Here is a 23,337-nt window from a genome sequence, read left to right as displayed (position 1 = left end):
ACATGCACTGAGGTGAGTTCATCTGCAGTTCACAATGAAGAAAGAAAATTAGCCCGCAAATATAACTGCAGGCAATTTCACAAGACCTGAAGACGAAACCTTCAATCACTTTGCAAAATATCATATTGAGCACCATAAATCAATTGGCAAACTATCAATCATTCTGGCAAGTAATCTGAACCCTTTGGCAAGCCTGCTCTTGAAAAATATTTATTCTTCCTACGCATTTGATTGCATAAGATGGGGAGATTACCAAAACATTTAGTTTTTGTCACAGAAAACCTTCTCTAACATGCAAACTGATCCACTGACTCACTTTTTGAAATTTACGTGTTTTGGGGTTTTTTTTACATGAATTATTTTAAGGCACAGACTTGATAGATGGTAAAACTGTAGCTATTTACAAGAACTTTTCACTGACGTGACAGTAATATTTACAGATTTCTTCTGCCTGCATGGACAACACATTTGTTGACTAGAGTTGACCTCTTGATTTGTAAACAATATCCACCGACTGTTTGCCAGCAGAGAACGTCTTCTGTCAGGGACAACCCTACTTAACTCCTGTGTAAACACCTTTCAATGGCTCAGCTACCACCTGACATCTTTTGTGTCCTCACACACCTTGATTTCTGGCAGGTAAAGAGAGAAAAGTATCTGAACTTGGGAAGAGTCCAGGTTTTCTCAGCTACACCTGGGGAGCGCTCCTGCCAGGAATCGGGATGAAGTCTGTTTATTCCCAGTCTCAAACAATATCCAGCTCATTCACCATAGATCACAAACAGCCAACGGTGGGCCAAGTGGCTTTGCAGAGCCAAGTTTCTACCTACTGTGTGTAAACAATATGGCACCTCAAATTGGAGATTAAAGTGAGCTGAGGTTGATAATTATAGTTGCGTGTTTCACATGATAGTGGATCTCTGATGATCATTCCATTCAACAGATCTCCGATTATTAAGCTTTTGCACCATGCACAAGCGCAAGACAGCTACCTGAGTATGAGTGAACATGACTGATTGCCTTGCAGCACTGTAGAAGGCTTGTTTTTTGCCCAAAGCAAAAGTTTGATGTTTTGGGAAACATACTTATTTGCTTTCTGACAAAGTATCATTCCTGTTTTATTTTGAAACCATGGCCCTTGTGTATCTTGTCTTTTTCTACTTCCTGTCTTTGTCTTGTTTCCCTCCATTTGTGATTGTCTGCCCCGCCCTAATTGGTTTCACCTGTTGCCCCTTGCCTTGTGTATTTAAGTCTCGTCGTTTCCCTGTGTTCTTGTTTGTTCGTTTTTGTCTCATGCTCTTGTCTCATGTCTTGTCTTTTGCTCAGTGATCAAGTCATTCTGTTTCCCTAGTCAGGCTATGTATTATTTGTTACTTTGTTTCTTGTTAGGTTTTGTTCCTTGTTTAGTCTTTCTCCTCGTTAAGAGTGATTTTGTGTTCACGTTTTGTAACCTTTGTTTTTGTGCCTTTTCCCCTTTATGGGTGATCCTTAGTTAGCCATTTTGTTAGAATAAACACTATTATTTTTGAATTCATCTGTGGGGTCATGCATTTGGGTCCTAGTCTTTGCGTCCTAGTCTTGACACAAAGACTGTAAAAGAAGTCAACAACTAGCTTAGCTCTGTCAAATGGTCAGAAAATCCACCTACCTGCACCTCTAAAGATCACTAATTAACTCGTTTGTTTAATCAGAAGAACTGTGGTGTAAAATGGCAAATTGCTGTTTTAAAGGGGTTATTTGGCTCTGAGCAGCTGCCAGGAAACAAGCAGAGACTTGAGAAGTTGAAGAAATTGTCTGGCACGTAATGTCCAGTAAAATAGCAAATTGATGTTTTTACACTTTGATTTTTGTACAGATTAAACAAACAAGATACACCTCTAGCTTTAGAGCTGCTGGTACGTGGATTTTGCTATCTTGGCAACCAGGATGATTGTTTCTCACTTTTTCAATCTTTATGCTAAGCTAATATAACTTCTCATCTAAGTCTCAGCAATTCAGTTTATTTCTACAAATATATATATATATATAGATATAGATATAGATATATAGATACAAATTTACAAAAAGATAGAGAATGTATAGAGGATTTGTCAAAGCAGTCACAGCTAAGGCTGTAAGTCTAACAAATTTGCTTTTTGCATGATTTCACTTTCAACGAGTGCTCAATATCATTTAAGACTGAACACAGGTGAGCGCATGAAAGCACAAGAATGCACTTTTTTCAGCATTATAAGCTTGTCAGTCATTCCTAAAGGGCAGTTATTCAAAAGCTTATAGGCCCCCAGTAAGGGCCTTGCTTCTTAATAACACCTGGTTTTAAGGAGATCAGCAGGAGGGTTTGTCAGTACATGACAAGAATGGACACTAATCCCAAGCAATACCCACTGGTCCTGCATGTCTCTTGAGTGGGATAATTGATTCCCACACCCTTCTTAAAACACACTCGCCCCCTCTTCTCAGACCCGGCAACCAAGAAAACAGAGCTTGTTTCATTCTGGTGTCGAGGGAACACGACCATGAGGACAAAAGCGTGTGGGTTTTTTTTTTTACCGGGGCTCCTATGAGGGTTGAAGTGAGGGCTGTCATAAGTGTTGTAGGTGGTAGCAGAAATTTGTTTGGTAATGGACACTAATCTCTTTAGGCTGTCAAGAGTGTGTCCCTCCCTGCTGTTGGAGATACTACCTTACCTTTCTCTACCATTTTATGCCACTTGAATTCTCTCTCAGAAGCTACCACGCATATATGAATGAACAAAATGCATTTTAGATGTGAATATTATGGATCTGTCTGAAAACAGACATATCAGATATCCATGAGAAAGTCACCCTTAAGGAACAGTGTAGAAAAGTCAACTTTGTTTCAGCTCCAAGTGTGACTAGAATACTCAGTTCAGATTAGAGTGTTAGCCTGCAGTGTTACATTTCTTTGCAATTACAATGAGGTTCCTCTGGGCATTGAGGTTGGTCTGTGGGCCGACTATTCAAATGAGATGGAATGTGCTGTAGGATGTTAATGGAGTTTGGGGTATTTCCTTAAAAGGAGCAATCTCCTAAAATGGGTCCAATACATTTCACTGAACAGCATATATTTATTGACAAACACTGTGTGCAAGGCACCTGCTGCATGTCATCACATATTGGACTAGAGGTCCAGTAGTAGATAAGTAATTTAATGCAAGATTGTATCTCATTGTTTCTGAATGTTATGCAGAGTTCACACAAAATATGGTATTGTATTTTACATAAAAAATTTTCAGTAAAGAGAAAAGATTAAATTCCTCCTCCCTCTCCTCAGAGTCTTATGTATTAGCCTTGGTCTGACCTTGTCTTGATATCACATCCCTGGAGAGGAATGTAAATCGTATCCGTCCAATCCCATCCCAGTTACCACCAAACTCCTCGTTCTCACCACCCCTACTCCGCTGCAGGGCCACATGATCTTTTCCATGTACCAGACATAATTTGTGGCTTAGGTTTGGAGGCTGACGGTGCGTCTGCGCCACTCTGCTGTTTCAGGCGTCGGGTGCACCATGTGCAGCAGTTCTCAGGATTCAGGAAAAGTCCGTCCTCAGGGACTGGAGAGGTAGCTGTTGTTTTTGAAACCTCAGTACAAGCGGTGTCAACCTCCTTTTTTGGTTTGTCTGCATCTTCAGGAAAAAACAAATCAGATACTGTGAATGAATGGAGATTGAAAGAGTTTGAAGGAGAGCAAAGGAGGCAAAAAGGCAACCAAATCAACCATTTCCCAAAAAAAGCAACCAAATGAAGGATATCACTAATAAAGCTAACGTCGCAGCTTCGAAGTTACAGTACTCTTGTCTAATTGCATCTCCCAGATTCACCTCTTGCGCAGAAACCAAAACAATTACTTTGAGCACCTTACTATGAAAAAATACCATAGTGCAACTTAATCCCAGAGCCTCATTTATGGCATGTAACCTATAGTCCGCGTACATTTTCTAGTGAAGTGTTATGACACACTTGAGCCAAATTGTATGTGAGCATGTGGCGGCTTGTCCGTTCTTGAGAGCATTTAAGTAGGCACATCTAAGCCGCTGCTGCTGTGTAACTGTGGGAGGAAACATGAAATGCCTTTAATGCAAGGTGAAATGCTTGGTGGAGCGAAACTCAGTCATGAAAAGGTTTAAACTTTTGGACATTTAGCAAAATTATGTTTCCAGATGTATCTTTCAGTTTTATTTTTACAGCATTTTCATTGCAGTGGAAGGCAACAGCTTTGCTCATCGATGCATTAATCGATGACATTAATATCTGACATTAATATCAAACCACAGTCTACTAGGTCTTTTATTGCAAAGCTGCATGATACGATCCCCTCTTTGGTTTCCTGGCAACCTGTGAAACACCCTGCTTGAATGGTGTTTACAGAATCGCAATTTTCTATTTGCCCTTGAACAAACATGGCCATTCATCCAGGTTGACTTCATTTCACTGGAGAAAGTATCTACAATGACACACCACAGTCTCAACAGTAAAAGTAGTGACATGTAAAGAGTCAGAGCCAGGAAAGTACAGGTAGCTTTACGTAGACAGACGACATGGTAGATAGTGATTGGGTCCTGCTCTCGACCAACAGGTGGTGTTGATGGAATGGTATGATCTGCTTTACTTAGCGTTAATGAAACAAGACAGAGGCCAACTGAGCAGCTGCAGACAGTGCAGCCTCCCTCTCGGCCGATCGCGACCTGGGATGACCCAGAGGAAAGTGTCATTGAGAGGGAAAGACCAGAGGAGAAGAGGAGACTGGAAGAAGGTGGAGAAGTGGAGACTCTGTCTTTCTCTCTCTGTCTCAGCAGTTGATAAAAAACACAGCACCCTGATATGACATGCAGGGCTGTTCCTGTAATTAAAGCTGCATTGTCTCGTCTTGTTTTCTGGCTTCATCCTGCTGGCTTAATGTGTGACCTCAGCACTAGCATAACTATCTGAGTCCCTCCAAGGAAAAGCCTTGTGACCAAAGATTCCCACCACAGACTGCTTAAGACTTCAGTTATAGACAAAATGAGATTTTACAGGGCACACATGTGGACAGAGAGAATGATTTTTGGCCTTCGGGTGCGACTATTTACTTCTCATGGTCTCAGATATTAGTGTGACTCTTTTAAATTGCAGGATTAAAACCCAACCAGACATCTGTTTGACTGCTTTTAGGTCTTACTGTGGCTTCTGACCACTTTTAACTAAATGTATAAAGTAGTGGGTACTGTTTTAAAGTACATTAGTGTAGCTAAAGAGAACTGTAAAACCTACAATACCCATTTTGCTCATGGAGTACTGCAGGGAGCTGTCCTCGGTCCTTTACTATTCTAGGGTTCTACATGCTGCTTTAGGTCAAATATTTCAAAATTAAATTTTTCTTATAACTTAGAACTTTTGTTTTATAACTCATTATCAAAAGTTCAGATTCTCTTAGAGTCTTTGTCTTTTAATAAGCCTCATTGCAGAAATGTTGGGTGACATTTGACAACAAACTTAATTCTGATCATATATGAACTCCGCTGTTCAATCTTTTTTCATCTGCGTGAATACGATCGTCATCAAACCAGTGACCCCCTCACACTCTTTGTGGAAGCGTTTGTTATGCTTCTCCATTAATTTATTTTGGGTTTTCCCTCAATTTGTCATTGATCGCAGCTTGACTGACTATCCTGCCTCATTCTCAGCTGACACACTCTACAGTGACATGTTATAGGCGTGTTCTGAGCTAAAACACAACAAATCTGACCTCAGAGACTACCAGGACAGTTTACATTAAGATTTGGAAGTTGTCTCCCATGATTTCTCTTATCAGAAGCCTTTTTACACCCTGTATTACCAAGAGGCGAGCAAGCAAGATAGGGATGTCAACGCCTGTGGCAATGCCCATCCTGAAGATAAAGTTAAAGCAAAGGCAGACCTTTTGCTTTGTTTCCCTGTCTGGGAACCGACAGACAAGTACAAGGGGAAAGTGATGACTTGTTTCCAGGTGTGAGCTCGTGGGGTGTGTCGCGACTTATTGAGGCACAACTCTCCTCCCTTTCTCTTGGAAAGATTATAGCTTAAACAGAGTGGGTTACACAGAGGGAAGATAGTTTACATTGTTTACATGTCCTGCCTCTGTCTTTCACCAAACGTGATTTTATTTTTGATGGTCATTTGCAGAAAACAGCATTTACAGTGGCAACACGACAGAATAGATAGACATAATCAATACACGGTCAAATGTATGAAACCCCTAATTAATCACAGATCAGGTCTGTCTTGATAGGAAGTGTTATATGTTTGCTACCCAAAATCCCTAAAATATACAAAAAGTAATTTGCAGCATTAGTCACAGATTAATATTGAACACAAACACAATAAGATAAGATGAGCTTTCTTAATCCTTCTGGGGGGGAATTTGCATTGTTACAGCAGCAGCCGGATACAAAAGTAAGTTCAAGTGTAGTAAAAAGAAAGCTATTTACATCATCAGTGTATTTAAGTGAGGTGCTGCATTGTACATACATTATGGCAATGGTGAAAGAAATGCATTTATTACTAAGAAATATTGCACATAGAACTGATTTGTAATTTAAATGTGGTTCTAGGGCTTCTCTGTTCAAATAATCTTGCTGTGTCTTACCTTAAAAACATATCAAAAAGTACTATGTATGAAACACGCTGAGATTCTTTGTCTATCATAACATTCATCAGTAACAATAGATGTTATAATTCCATTACAATGCTGACATCTAGTGGTGCTGTCACATTTGCACACAACACAGATCTCACACTGTTCATTGTTTTATCAAATCTCCCTCCTGCATCTGTTGCAACTTATTAACACACTTACACGCACAAACGAGCATTAACAGCTTCATGGCACATGAGGAAAAATATCCATGGAAAAGTGAGTGAAGTAATGAAAATGTGATTAGTTCAATATTTGTGTATAGCATGATGTTAGTGTGGCTGTGTTATGTCAAGCAGAGGGAGTCTGACTGAGGCCTGTGGTGCAGAGCAATGACAAGACTCACTTGTCGGACATGAATCGGTGCTAACGGCACTTCGCTAAATGACATCATCATCATGGTGAGGTCACCATGGGCACACAGAGGTGCCATGATGTGTCCTTCTGTTTGCTCAGAGGGAGAACCTGAATGGATGGACTGCAGAGACAGGGGCAGAGTAGTGGGAAATGTGTTGGTGGAGATGAAATTGACACAAAGCAGCTTACAGTTTCTTACTAAACTGATTATTTTGGAAGATCACTGAAAATTAGTGGACGTCCATGTATGTACGTACAAGTTTAACACCATTTTACACACATTTTTATACATTTATATATTTGCCATAAGCTGAACAGGCATCATATTTTTCTCATGCTGACTTGGCCTCTGTGTCAGGGCTGACAGCTGCTGGGGAGAAAAAAAAGGGCCCACTTCACTGATGATCTAACTTCTCCCATCATACCATTCTGGTCATTCATGTCTGAATTAGTCAACAGAACAAATATTTACTTGATGACAATGATTATGGTTATTATTATTAGTTTAGTATTATTAATTATTTAGTATTCATACTTATTATAATAGCAATTACAATCACTTTTAATATTACAGTTTTTTAAAGATAATTATGTTCATCAAAATGCTGGAATGTTGACTGTAATTTTGACAGAATATGGCTCTGGTTGTCTCATTTTAACCACTTCATATACTGCTGGGTGGTCGTATAAAGTTGGTAGTATAAAGCAGCAGAAAACTGACTTACTAAAGTAAAAACTCTGCCTGTGACCGTGAGCAGAACTTTTGCTCAAATTATTTTAATCCTTTGGCTTTCTGCTGTGCACAACTGTCTCCACTAGATGGCGCCAACATCTCGTTTTCAAGCAGCCTCCAGGGATTGTGGGACTTGTGTACAGAGTTTTCTATCCCCAGGCGAGTCAATAAAATTTAGCACATGAGCACATTTTGGAAAATAGACGGCAGTGACAGGGTTGACTGAATCTATGCTGCATGACTGCACGATAAGGCAATGGGCAAGTGAACAAGGGAACATCAGGAGAGGAAAGATCAGGGACAAGGAAATCAAAAAGCGATGCGCTGACAAATTTAATATTAGTTTGGAGATTAGACTTGTAAAGACTGAAATTGGTAAAGAAATACTCCCTGTATTCAGTTATGTTATAGGTATTTATGTCCCATATAGAAGGAGATGTTCAATTTCGTCCGAACAGGTAAAGCAAACTTCAAAGTCAATAGTTAGTGGAACAAATAAATAAATATATTAAAATAAACTATTTTCGTTTCAATTGTAAGTTGACAGAAAAATACGCAGTCTCCTGTGGTATCATTAAGTTCAGCGCTGTCTCTTATTACCTGTTTCAGCACTTATAAGTCCTGCAGCTAAAAGCTTCTGCTTAGTGGGAAAAAAACAACTTCTTTATTTTGCACATTTAATTCCCGAAAAAAATCTATTGACTTATTATAATCATCAAATAACCACTACTTTTAATATTTAATTGCCTACTAAACAACATTACAAGCTGACTTAAAGAAGATAAAATCAATGTCACTTGTCACAATGTCAATCACTTGCGTTAAATTTAGAAACTGACTTTTTCATTGCCACTACAGAACCATATTAGTCACTGATATTACACAACTAGGATCGGGTTTTTTATCTTCAGATAAGCATCAGTGCCTGTAAATGTAGAGACCGGTCCACCTCCTATTAGATCAGCTATCAACAGCCACTTGACATTGAGAAAGGGAAACAGACAGTCTGCCATTTAAACTCAGTGGTGCGGCCAATTTGAACGGATATTTTCGTTGGAATAAAGAGTCTGGCAGCTTCTCATGTAGGCAGCTCTAAAGTTAGGCTCTTCAAGCTGTGAACACAGCACAGTTACAACAGAGCATGAGGTAATACTGGAAAAGGAAAAACGTTTCCTTCTTGAACTAATGCTCAAAATGTGGCCTCTGTTTAGCTGCATCTCAAGATGCCTTTAATTTATGACAAGTACTTTAATAGTACTTTTTTTTCTCTCTCTTCATTTACGTTTTAAAATCTCAGAGCATAAATTAAAGGAACATATAGAGCACTGATAAAGAGGGGGTTTTTTTATTTCACATATTAAAGAATAAATAAATGCATTAGATGACCAAATCATAACTTTGAAAAACTCTAATAGCAATTTAGTCTAGTTTTATTCAATCCATCAGTTCATAGGAAAAGAAAGTTCTAAACTTCTAATTTTACATTCAGGCAAACAGGCACAAATAAAAGACTTGAGACCTTAATAATGGTCTGAAGCAATTCACACATATTTATTTCTGCATTTTAGAAGCTTCAAGCCAGGGAGTGAAATCCGGACAGGTTGTTATAGCTACGCAATCCACAGGGGTTCCGATGTCTATTTAAAACCCCTCAGACCCTCCCTCTCTCCTTTAAACAACATTATATATCACACACACTGCATGCTAATGCGACCAATTCTCAATGAGCACTAAAACACATCTTTAAATTGTCTGAGTTCAAACTCCCTGACAAGGCAACAGAGGGAACATATCATCAGAATTCCCCCTTTGGCAATACCTGCTGATTGGGTCCTAAAAACAGAGCAGCAAGCAGCTTTTAACTTTTAATATTTGGCTCCCGAGTTCTGCCACGAGTAGTCGCGAAAGACAGATTCTCCCTCAGTTTCTGAAGGACAGGAATAAACATCCATCAGGGCAGATTTGTTTTTTTTTTTCTCTTTCTTTCTTTCTTTTTTTTTTTTTTTTTTTTTTTGGCTCTTCACTTAAAATCTCTGTGCGCGTAAGAGCGCGCATGTAGGCATTCTGCTGGAGATGTTTTGCGAAACTTTAAGGATGGTATACCTTGGATGTTTCCTGTTGCTCTGTGGGCTTACGCATGTCATGGCAAGTTATCCCATCTGGTGGTAAGTTTTATTTTCATTATTTCCCAGACAAATTGCGACACATTTTCTTTTAATAAAACCTCGAGAAGTGTCTAAAGATCCGCTTCTGTGTCAGTTTGAGTGGTTTTATATTTCGCTTCTGACAGCAGCGGTTGTTCCAGCTTGATTTCGAAACGCTTGACGTGTGTTAACTCTCTGAGGTGCAAATGATGGCTTGAGTGTATTTCAGAGAAAAAAAAATACGTGAATCAATGAAGCTCTTAATTTTAAAACTCTAGCAGAGAGTCGAGTTGTAGAAACCAAAACTATTCGACCAAAAACAAATTTCTAAGCGCTTCTATCTACTGTTTATGCGTATTTTTTAAGGCTAAAGACGCCGACGTTTGCAGCATGAACTAATGCAATTTGACTGAGTGCAATTTTCATGTTCAGAGTGCAGCAGGTGCAAAGATTGTGTGCTCACAAGTGCGTGTGTGCGTGTGTGTGTGTGTGTGCATGTTAGTTCGCGCTTGTGTGTATGGTGGGGTGAGGGTCGTGGTGACTGGTCAGCACAAGGATGAAATATGAAATGTCCCGAGTTTAGCCTTAATGCTTGGGATGTTTAATCACACTGATCATGTAAAATATACTGTATTTGCATGAGCCAATTCTTTATGTAAGGTATATTATTCATGGTGTTGTTAAGATGACAATCAGTTCAACATTTGAAAATCTCATCAGACTTGGAGACTTTTAACTAAACATAAGTGAAGGATTAATAACCAAATTCACAACAGTTTGACAAGTAGTAGCAGACTTTGCTGACATGGACGTGAACATCTCAGGCCACCACTGTTTTTTTTTCCATCAAATTCTTTAGTGTTAGGATTTAACATTCATGACAATGACAACAATTAATGTCTTTCTTGTAATTTCTTTTTCTTTTTAAATACACAAGATGCAGTAAATTACAAGAGAGTGCTCTCTAATGAGCTTGTAGATTAATGAAGAAAAAGTCTAATCATCCCTCATATTTAAGAAATTAAAGGTGTGAAAAGTGTTGTCACTGATTACCAATATTTATGTACATTTTCTTTTCCTGATAAATATGCTGTCACATCCCCTGGAAGAGCTCTTGTCTGGTTTCATAATGTTCATGCTTGATCCATCAGCTGCACACATTAATCTCAAACGTCTTTTATGCACTAAACAAACAAATGATGCCTATATTTTTTTTTAATAATTCATTCACTATTTGGGGTTGCTTGGATATTGGGTGTAACTTAATCTGCTTCCCTTAATGGGTCCCCTGGTGGTATTACTGATTTGAAACTAATTACATGCTCAGCTGGAAGGAAATCCTGATGTAACAGCAGGCCCTTTGGACCGAGAGATAGAGGGAAAAAAATCAGTAAATTCCTGGTTCTAAAAGTCAGTGGATGCAGTCACAGTCAGTTCTTTTTCAGTTTATTTGATCTTCAGTAAATTTGTTGAATGGTATGTGTTTTACCATCTGATATGAGCATGTTTTGCACTTTTTGTTTTGTTGGATGCCACTGCAAGTTCACGTTGGATTTCAATCTCAATGAGAGTTTTTTTTTTTTTCATTTCTTTTTTTGTGCCGCCAGTTATGAATGACACAATGGAAGGCAGGTTTCCATTCTGTCATAACAGAAAGCCTGCAGCAAGTCAAGAACTAACTTCTGTGTTGATGGTTTGATGTTGGAGGGTGGGTCAGGTCATTGTTTGAACACTACAGAAGCAAAAGAATGGCAAGTGAACATTAGAGGAATAGGTTAGCTGTACCAGTCCTAACACCACGATCCAAATTTGACTGCAGAAGTAGCACATGAAGTCACCTTTGAGTTCTGACTTTTTGAGATAACACTGAAGTTTTGTTTTTTTTTTCCTTGCAAGACTGCTGATGTATTTTTTGTTTCATGGCAACTCATCCCAAGTCAAATAATGCGGTTCCTTTTGAATTGCACTCAATGTGCCTGCATTGTCGCTCCATTTGCAAACAGCATGTCAGCTATCTAAGAGCTATCGCCTCTGTGAAAAGCAGCTCGAGATTTTTTTGCTGACAGAAGCTGCTGAACTTGGCTTCAAGCGGCCATTGGAGCTGCATCACACACAACCTCTGTGCCACAGTAGTCTGTGGGGGTACGGATCTGCACTAAGACAGGTTCATGTCTGTCTCTTCTCGACCTGCCATGACATAGCCTGGCTGCAGACGCCACCACACCACCCCCTTCCCTAGTCCACCCCACCTTAGAAGATAAATACCTGGAGGTGAAAGCTTGCCGCACATTCCTTTTCCCAAACATATTCTCTTGATGTCAAAGTCGGCTCCAAGGCCCCAGGGCCCACAAGTAAAGTGGTAATTCTAAGGTACCCTGCTTGGGCTTGCTGAAATATGCATTAAACCTGCGCTGGATACACTTAGATGAGAGGGGGAAAGTCTGTACTGAGACAAAAATTGAATGTGATATATGTTTTGCTTAAGTATTTATTTGTAACAGTTTTCACTAAAGTGTTCATTTGACAGCATAAATCTTAACAACATTACTGAATCCTCTGTTTCTTTACCAGCTACTCTGAGCATCAGTTTCTCCCTAGGGCAGCTTGTCTGAGGACGTATATGACTGAAGGCAACAATGCTCAATAGCTGCCTAAAATCCAGACAGCACATAAAACACTAGCAGTTATGTTTAAATATTTGTTGGAGCTGGTATCTAACAACACTGCTCTTAATGCAATAGCTCCTTAAAAAAATCATAAATCATCCCTGGTGGAACATGCCCTGCCTCCTCTCGTAGGCCATTTCCTAACACAGGAAGAGGTGGCATGGATTACTCAGCCCCACTGAGACAGACACAGAGACACACATGAGTGGAGCAACCCAAGCACACTGACTCATGATGGTTTTGTGTGACACGGTTCAGGAAGATGACCTGGCAGAAATGCATGCAGAAAGATCCTCACAGGTGCAGTCCTGATGAGTACTTAGGCTCATTACGGACTTTGTTTCTAACAGAGCAAATCGCACGCCAAATCCAGAGTTTGTCAGCTGTTATTTCTGCCTTAATAGGAGATGATTTCTGCTTTTAAGATGCATTTAGTCATTGTCTAATACAAATGTTTTTTTTGTTTGTTTGTTTTTTTTTTTTTTTTCAAAAAATGCAATGAAAACTCAGAGGAGGTACATTTTTATCTTCTGTAGAGGAAAAAGGAAGAGGTTCGAGACTAGACTGACAAGGTAGTAGTATTTATAAGAACTGCAGGCCTGCAGCGCTTGTTTTCACCTCCCATCGGTCCCAATAAAAATCTCACAATGATGAACATCTGATCAATAGTTGTACATTGTACATTTCTGCTCTTTTTGTTGTGTATTTGGAGCGAACCATAAGTTCTCACCAGTTTAGGACGTGGACTCAGGTTTCTACTGAGAGCGATGTGCTTCAGGGTATACGGACTGACAAGGGGCAAAGGGAGGTCAGTTAGTAATAGGAGTGCCCTTCTTTATTGATGGATGCTGTAGACAAACTGCAGACAAATGTGATTTCCTCTGGAGTCATTTTCAACTTGCCATTGCCCGCTTACTGGATGTCTCATTTATGATTAACTAGAGCAGTCTAGTCTGCAGAAATTAAGCAAGAAATTCTATTAAAACCAGTGTGACACATAACTCTGACATTTGCTCGGGGATATAAAAGTATAGTTCACTTACAAGGTCAGCTGATGGCTTACACACACCTTGACACCTGACAGACAACTTAAAGGCATGATCTTAAAAATGAAAAGAAATCTTCCTTGAAATTTCGCTACATAATTGAGGTATTCAAGGTCAGCATGTTGGAAGCCATCAGAAGCCGTCAGCCAGGGGTCATTTTGCTGAGGAGATCTTTTCTTGGGTTGTGAGGTTTTAGAGAAAGCACCCTGAGGCCAGTGTCAGGAGTTTTGGTAATCTTGTTGTGATCAGCGATTAGTCCTTGAACAACAGTGAACAGGTCAACAGATAGTGAGCTAACTGACTGGCAAAAGGCTGCACACCTGCTCTGGCTCTGACCTTGTGCAAAAGCTTCAGTAACTGTTTCAAGCCTGTATCACTCAGGGGAGGATCATCAGACAACTGCTGCCAGTGTTCGTTCTTTAACAGACAGTTGATGTGAAATAAGGACTTGTCTGGCCAACAAGCTACTTTGTAACTGCTCTGCAGGGCATTTGCCAAAGATAATAGGAACTGTGCTATTAAATAATCAAGTAGTCAAAATATTGATTTTGGTGACATTTCAATAATAGCTGAACAGCTCAGGTCAGCAGGTCATGCATTTATAGACAAATGGTATTTGTTTGTCTAAACAGATGGATGGATGGATTGATGGATGGATAGTATAAGCCAATAAATGTTTCTGCAATGTGAAAATGCCAACAAATAGACTAACTAAGGGTCATGTACAAGTACAGTACAACAAAATGCTCCTTGAAATTGGTCCAATTACATACTAAACAATGGTACAATGGATATCCCATTTCTATGATTACTAGTTACTAAAAGTTCCTAATTGAGAGAACACAGAAAATAAAGACAGAAAGACAGAGAGAAAGCAATAAAGGCAGTGAGACAGAGATGTAATCAGTGAACCAAGTTTGCACTTGTTGTATCCCAGAATACCTTCCTCAAAGGAAAAGGGGGGTTGGGTTGAGTGTTACACTTAATACACTCTCTGAAGTTTCAGTGTGGGGTTTGCACTCTTATTACCCTAAGCTGAAGGCCTGTTAAGTGTGCGGACAGTTAATAACAAGGTGTAGTTTTCCAAGTTGTCAGCTTAAGGTCTATGAAGACCTCTAGATACATTGTGGACTTTCATCTTAGACAGAAACACTGCCTGCTTCTGTGGCAGCAGGGCTGCAATTTCAATACACACAAAGGCCAGGTGTCTGCAGACACAGGGTAGTTGAAGGGATAAAGGATGGACGCCTAATGGTAGCATCTGATACAGCAAATAAACACACACAATCAAACAGACGTAACAACAGACTTTAAATTACCATGCGCCTGAGGAGGGAAATCAGTCTTTAACTTCAGTGGTGGTAAATCAATAGATAAAGACACAGACAGATAGCAAGATAAGATGCAATCATGAAAAAGCACTGACATTGTGACTTCCCCTCTCCTCCAGGTCACTAGCAGTCGGCCACCAGTACTCATCATTGGGTACTCAGCCTATTCTGTGTGGCAGCATCCCAGGTCTGGTGCCCAAACAGCTGCGCTTCTGCCGGAACTATGTGGAAATCATGCCCAGCGTGGCCGAGGGGGTGAAGATTGGCATCCAGGAGTGCCAGCACCAGTTCAGAGGCCGACGCTGGAACTGCACCACAGTCAATGACAACCTGGCCATTTTTGGGCCAGTGTTAGATAAAGGTAATGTTACACAGCAAACAGCTGTTTCTCATGCAAATTCTGATAGATGTAAGACCTTTCTTTCCTTCTAGTTGTGTGTGTCGGGCCCATTGCCAGATAATTTAAAGCCCCCCCCCAAAAAAAAATCAATTACCGTCGTAAGAGGCTGTCAGAAATTTACATTACCAGGGAAAATAATTTAGTCAAGTAACCAGGATTTATGTGTGAATCATCTCTGAAATGAAAGTATAATGCTTTTAGTGATTGTATGTAGCCGCACACCTACAGTGTAGTAGTAGCTTTGTTGGTGATGTCTGACCCCAATGCCCCCAAATTGTGTTTCTGGATACTATACCACCTTATAATTCCTTGAAATTTCTTCATTCTTCAAACCCCCCAAAAAATGAAAGTGACTTACTGTATATTTGCTGATTAACCTTTCCATTAGCAATCCAATATTCTCTGTGTCATATATTTGCATTTGAAAAGCTGCATTCCCCGCGTGCATCATTCATTATGCTCATTCAAATCCTTGTTTAAATAGAGTTTGGACTGAACAAGCTCTAAGCAGGCTGTATGCATGAAATAATGTACACAATTAAGACGAGTGAGTTTTGTCTTGTTGGAGTTTTCTTTAGCAGGAAATCCCCTGTGGCTGTTCTGCTGTACTTTCCCCTGAAGTACCTTATATAAGATATTGAACTGAGTTAGACAGTTTTCTGAAATACATTTTTCTGATGATGTATTACAACTTTGAAGCGTTTGACAATTTTTGTCTAATCATGGGAGGCTCAGGCTGTAGAAATCCCCACTACACAATACAAAATTAAAAAAAAAAAAACACACACACACACCAAGCCCAGAAAAAAAACATTAATAAATCCATATTTAACTGTGGGGTGTTCAAGATTTGGGAACTTTGTTTGAGGTAGAAATAACCTAAACACTTAAAGTAATGGTTTGTGGCATTTTGTGAAATTCTTCCAGAGAGTTAGATCAGAAGATACCACTCTCAAATCTGTTGCTTAGTAAAATAATTTTTTTGGTACAAATTAAACAAACAGGACTTTAATGCCTCCAATAAGAGGCTAAGATGGTGATGTTTTCTCCTCCTGTGTTGCTTCTTGCTGATTTCCAAATTGAGTTTCAAAACTGAGAATGAGTGCAGGGCGTAAGGATTGAGGGTCGGGATCTAAACATGTCACCTACTTTGCAGAAGACTGATGCACGGGGGAACACAGGGGGTTGAAGGTTAGTTGGGGCAATTGCTTTTAATAAACTCCTGAGCCAGTTGATAGAAGAGGCTAGGTGGCTAACGATGGGGGTTCTCAATCTGAGCCCTTTTGTGGTGCAAAATGCCACCACATCTCTCCCATTGCCTCCCCTCCCAGGCTGAAATTGCAGGGGTACTGAGCAGAAAGAGGAGGCAGCTACTGGGCTTTAGTAAATCATTTTGATTGGATTAAGGTCACTGAGGCCCTTAATAATGTGAGAGGTCAAAGTGGCTGGATTAAGTGCCTTTGTCAGAGGCCAAGGAGAGTGACTCAGGGGCTCACAGGCCTTTGATAGGGCTTAGTAGGAGAGGGCTTCCATTTCATTGGATTTGATTGATGCTGGTGTTTGTCTGTGCAACAGGGCCATTGTCCTCACTGGTGTCTGTTTGTCTGCAATTCAGACTGTTGTGTGTCGGTTTCCTCCTGCCTTTTTTTTGGAGGCAAAGCTGAAAGGAAGAGTAGGTGCCTTTATGGGCTTGAGAGGCTTAGTTCCTATCAGTTAGCCCATCACTGCTCATGTCCTCCTCACCTTCACCAAGGGCATTAGTTTGTTTTACAGAGGTGGATTAGGAAGAGTACGAGAAGAATGAAAAACATGGCCATTTAAAGAGTGAACTGAGTTGAGACTACAGCTAAAAGAATAGAGGACTGAATTGAAAACACTTCAGTTTCTGCTTGTGGAAATGCTTTCATCGCTTACACAATCTCTTTTCAAATACATGTGCATAAACATGCTCATGCCAAATGTGATCATACATGTGCGTGACCACACACAAAGATTCACCCATCTAAATGTACACTGTCATACTCATACAAAGCTTTATATATCAAAACATAAAAGAGTTAAGTTACTCCTGCCTGTAAATGTTTACTCTTTCTCTTGTGCATGTTCTCGCTCCCTTACACATGGTCTGCTCCTCATTCTAAGTTTCTCTCTCACTCCACACCCCAAATCACGAGCCCTACCTCTAGGCTATGTCTGCGTCAGCACTCATTAATTTACATTAACTAAAGTGTCAAAACATGCTCTGCTGGAATCTGCCTCTGATGAAAGGTAATAGAAAGCTGCGCAGGTGTTCATAGTCCGCAGAACCTATCCCAAAGCTGTTTCGGCATTCTTGGTATTTACAGAACACTTACCTACTATATGGGTATAATCAGCCTCCAGTTTATGAGTCATATGATAGAATTATTAAGGCCAACATTGCTATAAACAGTGGACAGTCACAATTTTACAGATGTTACCACCCATACAGGTATGGACATGTACCGTAACAATTCTACTTGAAACCATTAAATTAAGGGTCATAGGAAACTCCTATTACGTAATATGTAAAGCATGTGGAGGGAACTGCAAAGTTTAAAACTGTGGTAGCTCTGACTTATCTAACCTTCATTCCCTTTAGGTAATTCTGCCCCGCCCAAAACCTCCTTACCAGGAAATCCATCTAATAGATCAACCTAAATCATTAAGTCCCATCTAAACTAACTGGGAAAAGGTCAGGGGATGTGGGTTACGACCTACGACCTGAGGATGAGAAAGTGTAACTATTTAGGATGAGCTAAGAGGTCTCTGCTTTTCATGAGACGTATGTCTCTCCATGCTGGGGGAGGGAAGCTAGCGCACCAGTATATCATTAACTCTGGGCAAGAAAGAAAGAAGGGGTGTGGTAAATGGAGTTGATGGGGGGACCTTAGCCCCACTCCCTGCTGGGCACTGCTCAGAGCACAATATCTTCGCAACCATGAGATTAAGCAGGAGAAAAAGTGCTTTTCCCCATTCACACGCCCTTTAGATTGTTTTATTAAACCATTTGAATAGGGATTTCCCCCGTCTGCCGACAAGCGGGGTCCAGCCAATGCATAGTTCTCTGTTGCTATGACTTAACTTGGTCCCCACTAATCACTGGCCAGGGCAAATTTCATATAAAATATCTGGGGCCATTGTGGGACTAACACAGCGTGACAGTGGAAGCACAATAGGGGATTCAACCCCCCAGCAGGTTGTAGGGACCACTTGGCCTGCCAGGATCTGGCAGAGTTTGGTGGAGGCGCATTGTTAGAGGAAAAGTGTTCCAAAATACCATAAACTGATCATAAAACTAAGAAAAGCAGTGGAACTAATGGAGGAGCTGGTGTTTCCAGGTGAAGCGAATCCTATTACAGGTGTATTTAACTCCAAATGGTGACACTATGCTATATGAAATACCAAGAATGATATGTGATAGTAGTCGTTTGATAAAGTACAGCATATGTACCACACACCTGGTTAAAATATGCATTTTAGTAAGCATTTAAAAAGTTGATTTAATTCACTCAAAACTAAAAGCTTGCAGTTTAATTGTGTTTCTGTATTGTCTGCAGGTGCTTAATGGACAGTAGCATTATTGTTCAATATTTACCACAGTCAGCCTGTTTATATGTATGTATCAAAATCTTTGCATTTTTCATATATTAATAATGTAAAATATTGAATCACTTTTCACTGAGGGTAGTTCATATTCTCATCAGTGCACCTTTTAAGAGTGTGGAGTAATAAAAAGAAGTCCAAACCTGAGAGACATACTTACATGATGTTACATGATCTTTGCCCCACCATGCAAACACAGAGACACCAGGTCATATTTAATGTGCCCTGATCCTTTTCCTTTGCTCATTTCATCCCAACATAATCCTCTTTTCCTCTCCTATTTTCATCTCTCTCCCTGCATACACTTGGCAGCGTCAATGCCAGTCATCTGAAAGGTGACGTTTCCAACGGTGTTCCCCAAGGCTGTGGTTTAGGTCCACTTTTCTACTAATTTTTTATAATAATGATCAACATTCAGTAGATTAAATAAATTATATTTCTATGCTGATGATAGAGTTTTGTATAGCAGAGAAGAATCTCAATAAACTGATACCCAAATCTTGGGTCAAATGGTTCAAATGAGTATTATACAGGGAGAAGATTTTATCCAATATAAAATCTAGTTACAGAATCACTTAGCCCCTGAAATGGAATCCATTGTATAAATACCCTGACATTTTAGATTGATGTAGTGCTGACACCTCAGAAATTCACTTCAACTCACTCGTAACTCAAAAATTTAAAACATAAATCTCATACTTGGTCTGCTTTAGATGATGCATGGAGATATGGAATTAATCACTCTAGACAGTTTCTTCATGCTGTGATTAAATCTTACAGCTTTCAGCTACAGTGATCACAAAGAGAATAATACAATATCCAGGTGAAATGATCTGTGGTGGGTGTAGTAAGCAGGACTCTGCATATGAAGTAGTAGTATGAAGTGGGTGGTGGAGGGTGCCAGTAGACCTTTTCTCTTGCATCATTGTTTTTAATGCCCTTTAGTCCTCAAACTGGTTGGAACCTGCTGTAAGGGAGGTGCTCCTCCCTTCTTTCTTTTCTTTCCCTCCGTCGTTCCTGTTTTTAGTCAGAAACATGCACTTGCACATGCACTGCTGCTTTCTTTCTATCCCCCACACATATTCCGACATACTCCCAAACTATTGATCTTTAACCGTCTCTGTCTATCTCTTGACTCTTTTTCACATTGTTCATTGTTGTTCATGTTTACCCCTGGTGTTTCCACTTTGTTGATCCTCTTCTCTCTGTCTCTTTTCTTGTGATTGTGCAAGACCATACAAGTACATATATTCAAAGCAGCCGTAATGAGTCCTGTTAAAACAGGGAATGCTGAAGCATGCAATGTACTGCCTTCTGTAACAGTTGTTGGGATTGCATATCTGGACACTACAGTCCCATCTCCATGTTGTGTCTATGAATTGTCCCCTGAGTGTGAAGCCGTCTCCTAACCTTTCAAAAGCTTAATTGAGTCTCTTAATTATAGGCCTGTCAGGCCCTTCTCTTCCTCTCATCTCTCTAGAAGATCCTGATCCCTCTGAGTCATCAGTTAGCTATGTCAGACAGAGACATAGAGGCCTTTCTGGTCTTATTCAGAGACAGGACGATTGATGTCTGGGTTGAATGAACCCACACACTGGTACATCTTGGTAGATATGACCTAAATACAAGTAGCCAACCAGAGTAATGAACTCTAAATTACTGTATGTACAGTTTACTGGATGTTTTCTTGTTGGCTTGTGTTGAGAAATATTTGCTTATGCAATTATACAAGACAGAACACAAGCTGACGTCCATATACACAGGTGGAAACCTACATTTTGTAGCAGTTATAGGTACAACTTTTCTATAAATTTGGTCCTGAAAATTAGCCTTAAGAAACTCATTGATGATTCATGATTATTTAGTTCTGGGATGGGATGGTGCCATTCAGAATTTTTCAGTTGTTATATTTCTTACAGATTTGTGTAATTCTCTTTCCAGCCACTCGAGAGTCAGCATTTGTTCATGCTATTGCCTCGGCGGGAGTGGCATTTGCAGTGACTCGTGCCTGCGCTGACGGTTCAGCCACCATTTGCGGGTGTGACACGCGCCACAAGGGCCCCCCTGGTGAGGGATGGAAGTGGGGTGGCTGTAGTGAGGATGTGGAGTTTGGGAGCATGGTGTCCAGGGAGTTCGCTGATGCGAGGGAGAATCGCCCTGATGCACGCTCAGCCATGAACCGACATAACAACGAGGCAGGAAGAATGGTTAGTCTTCTAAAAGCTGTTGATTGTGTTGTGGCAGTTTTTCTACTTTCAGATGTTTGATTAATACATTCTTTTTTTTCTCCTTAGTCCCTCAACGACAACATGTTCCTGAAATGTAAGTGCCATGGTCTTTCGGGTAGCTGTGAGGTCAAGACATGCTGGTGGTCTCAGCCTGACTTCCGAGTCATTGGTGACTACATGAAGGACAAATATGACAGCGCATCAGAGATGGTAGTGGAGAAACATAAGGAGTCCCGCGGATGGGTGGAGACCCTGAGACCCAAGTACAACTACTTCAAACCCCCCACAGAGCGCGACCTTGTTTATTATGAAAGCTCACCCAATTTCTGCGACCCTAATCCTGAGACCGGCTCCTTTGGCACTCGTGATCGTGTCTGCAACCTGACGTCGCATGGCATAGACGGATGTGACCTTCTGTGCTGCGGACGAGGTCACAACACCCGGACTGAGAAGCGAAAGGAGAAGTGCCACTGCATTTTCCACTGGTGCTGCTACGTCAGCTGTCAGGAGTGTGTGAGAGTCTACGACGTGCACACCTGTAAATAGGGATGTCTGGTTCTCGTCTTTTATCACCAAAATTTAAAGTCTTCAATAGGGAGAAGAACGACTACGGGAACGTTTCTACAAGACGTGAGAGACTGTAAAGTTGTCTGACCTGTCCATGGACTCCAGCAGCAGACATAGCGACCCTTTTGTTTTGTTCTGTGATGCTAAGAAGAGCCAGTCTCCGTCTTAATCAGCTCAAACAGTTGAGTAGATGCTGACATCACTAAGCATCACACACATATGAACTGTAATGGTTGTGATGATGACAACAATGTTGATATCTATAGCAATGACAAAAGAGTTTTCATGTACTGACGTAGGGAAAGGAGATCTGTCGGCTAATTTACAAACACCATATTGGTGACTTTTTTTTTCTGTGTTCTAAGTAGTTACTTTTGTTGAGAATAGTACAGCACTGCCAATGTTTTCAAGTTTATGGGGCAAACAATGAAAATGTCACATTTTCTTCAATGTTTAATAGTCACTTGTTTTTGCCACAAAAAGTGACAACATTTATGAGCAATTTACATTATCAGACACTCAACAGCATGCATTCTCCTCCTCAACATTATTAGTATGTACCTGTATATCAGAAAACTAACATGATCGTTGTGTGAATGAGTATTTGTTTTATAATGTTAATATGTTACTGATGTTTGGGTAAGAATGCACTTGCACCTGAGTGAATGTAGTTATTATGCTGTAATGCGTTTACATGTTCACAAATTCTTAAGCTAACAAGTTAATATCTGCTTTAAATTACTAATTTTATCTGAGAATAGACATGAGCCACATCCACTGAACATCTGCGAAACAAGAATATACACAGTCTGCACATTTCATGAAACACCTGAAAACACTGGAAGCTTTTTCAATGCTTTGAATGACCAAAGACAAAAAAAAGAAAAGAAAAAAACCCTGTTAGTCTGTGGTGGTCAGAGAGCTGTAAATGAATCTGAAAGGTCAGCACTTGTGTCCTGTTGAGAAATATGAAGCATGTTCTCGTTTTTGTTTTTTGTTTTTTTGTTGTTGTTTTTTTTGTGTTTTTTTTTTTTTTTTTGGTTTTGTTTTGTTTTGTTTTGTTTTGGTCAGTATTAGCATTCTCTCATGTGACTGGGTGTGGGGAAAACTGTTATTTATAAAAGGGATATTCCCACTTTTTTGTTTCATTGCTACAAATACAAGATTCTTTCATTTTGATATTTGATCAGAAGTAAATTCTGTGCGTCCTGAGAAAAAAAGACAAAACACAAACTAAGCTGTATCATATAAGCTCCGTATAATGCAGTATAATTTGCAGATGCAGTAAAATGATGACCAAAACCTGTGCATGTGATGATTCTCAGCTGTGGCTTATTGTTCCCCCAACTAAACAACAAGCAGCATCACTGAAACTATCAATACTTCCCTTATTTTAATGCTGCTAAGAAAAGATAATATGTGTATGTGTTTGTTTAGGTCCTTACATACAGTATGTCTTTCTCTATCTGTGTTATATGTATATTCTTGCATGTACTGATTCTTTCTGTGAAAGAAATATATTATATATAGTTTGGAAAAAAATGTGAAGTTTTGACTAATTCTTATATA

The 23,337-nt window shown here is 39.9% G+C and overlaps 1 protein-coding gene across 1 annotated transcript; it reads left to right on the top strand.

Annotated features, from left to right (window-relative positions):
- The first annotated feature begins 9,814 nt into the window (after nt 1-9,814).
- wnt3a (wingless-type MMTV integration site family, member 3A) lies at nt 9,815-22,735 on the top strand. Its single transcript, XM_041055093.1, has 4 exons — nt 9,815-9,927; nt 15,069-15,310; nt 20,915-21,180; nt 21,268-22,735. The coding sequence occupies exons 1-4, from the start codon at nt 9,836-9,838 to the stop codon at nt 21,745-21,747; spliced, it is 1,080 nt and encodes a 359-aa protein (XP_040911027.1). The 5' UTR covers nt 9,815-9,835; the 3' UTR covers nt 21,748-22,735.
- Nucleotides 22,736-23,337: the final 602 nt, after the last annotated feature.

The sequence above is a fragment of the Toxotes jaculatrix genome, chromosome 14 (genome assembly GCF_017976425.1).
Source record: "Toxotes jaculatrix isolate fToxJac2 chromosome 14, fToxJac2.pri, whole genome shotgun sequence".
Taxonomy (NCBI): domain Eukaryota; kingdom Metazoa; phylum Chordata; class Actinopteri; family Toxotidae; genus Toxotes; species Toxotes jaculatrix.
This window is presented reverse-complemented; position numbering and strand designations above follow the sequence as displayed.

Excerpts from the sequence above, each read along its gene's own strand:
- wnt3a (XM_041055093.1), top strand. The coding sequence starts at position 9,836 with ATGTTTTGCGAAACTTTAAGGATGGTATACCTTGGATGTTTCCTGTTG. Across the intron at positions 9,928-15,068 it reads GCAAGTTATCCCATCTGGTG|GTCACTAGCAGTCGGCCACC; the intron begins GTAAGTTTTATT and ends CCTCTCCTCCAG. Across the intron at positions 21,181-21,267 it reads ACAACGAGGCAGGAAGAATG|TCCCTCAACGACAACATGTT; the intron begins GTTAGTCTTCTA and ends TTTTCTCCTTAG.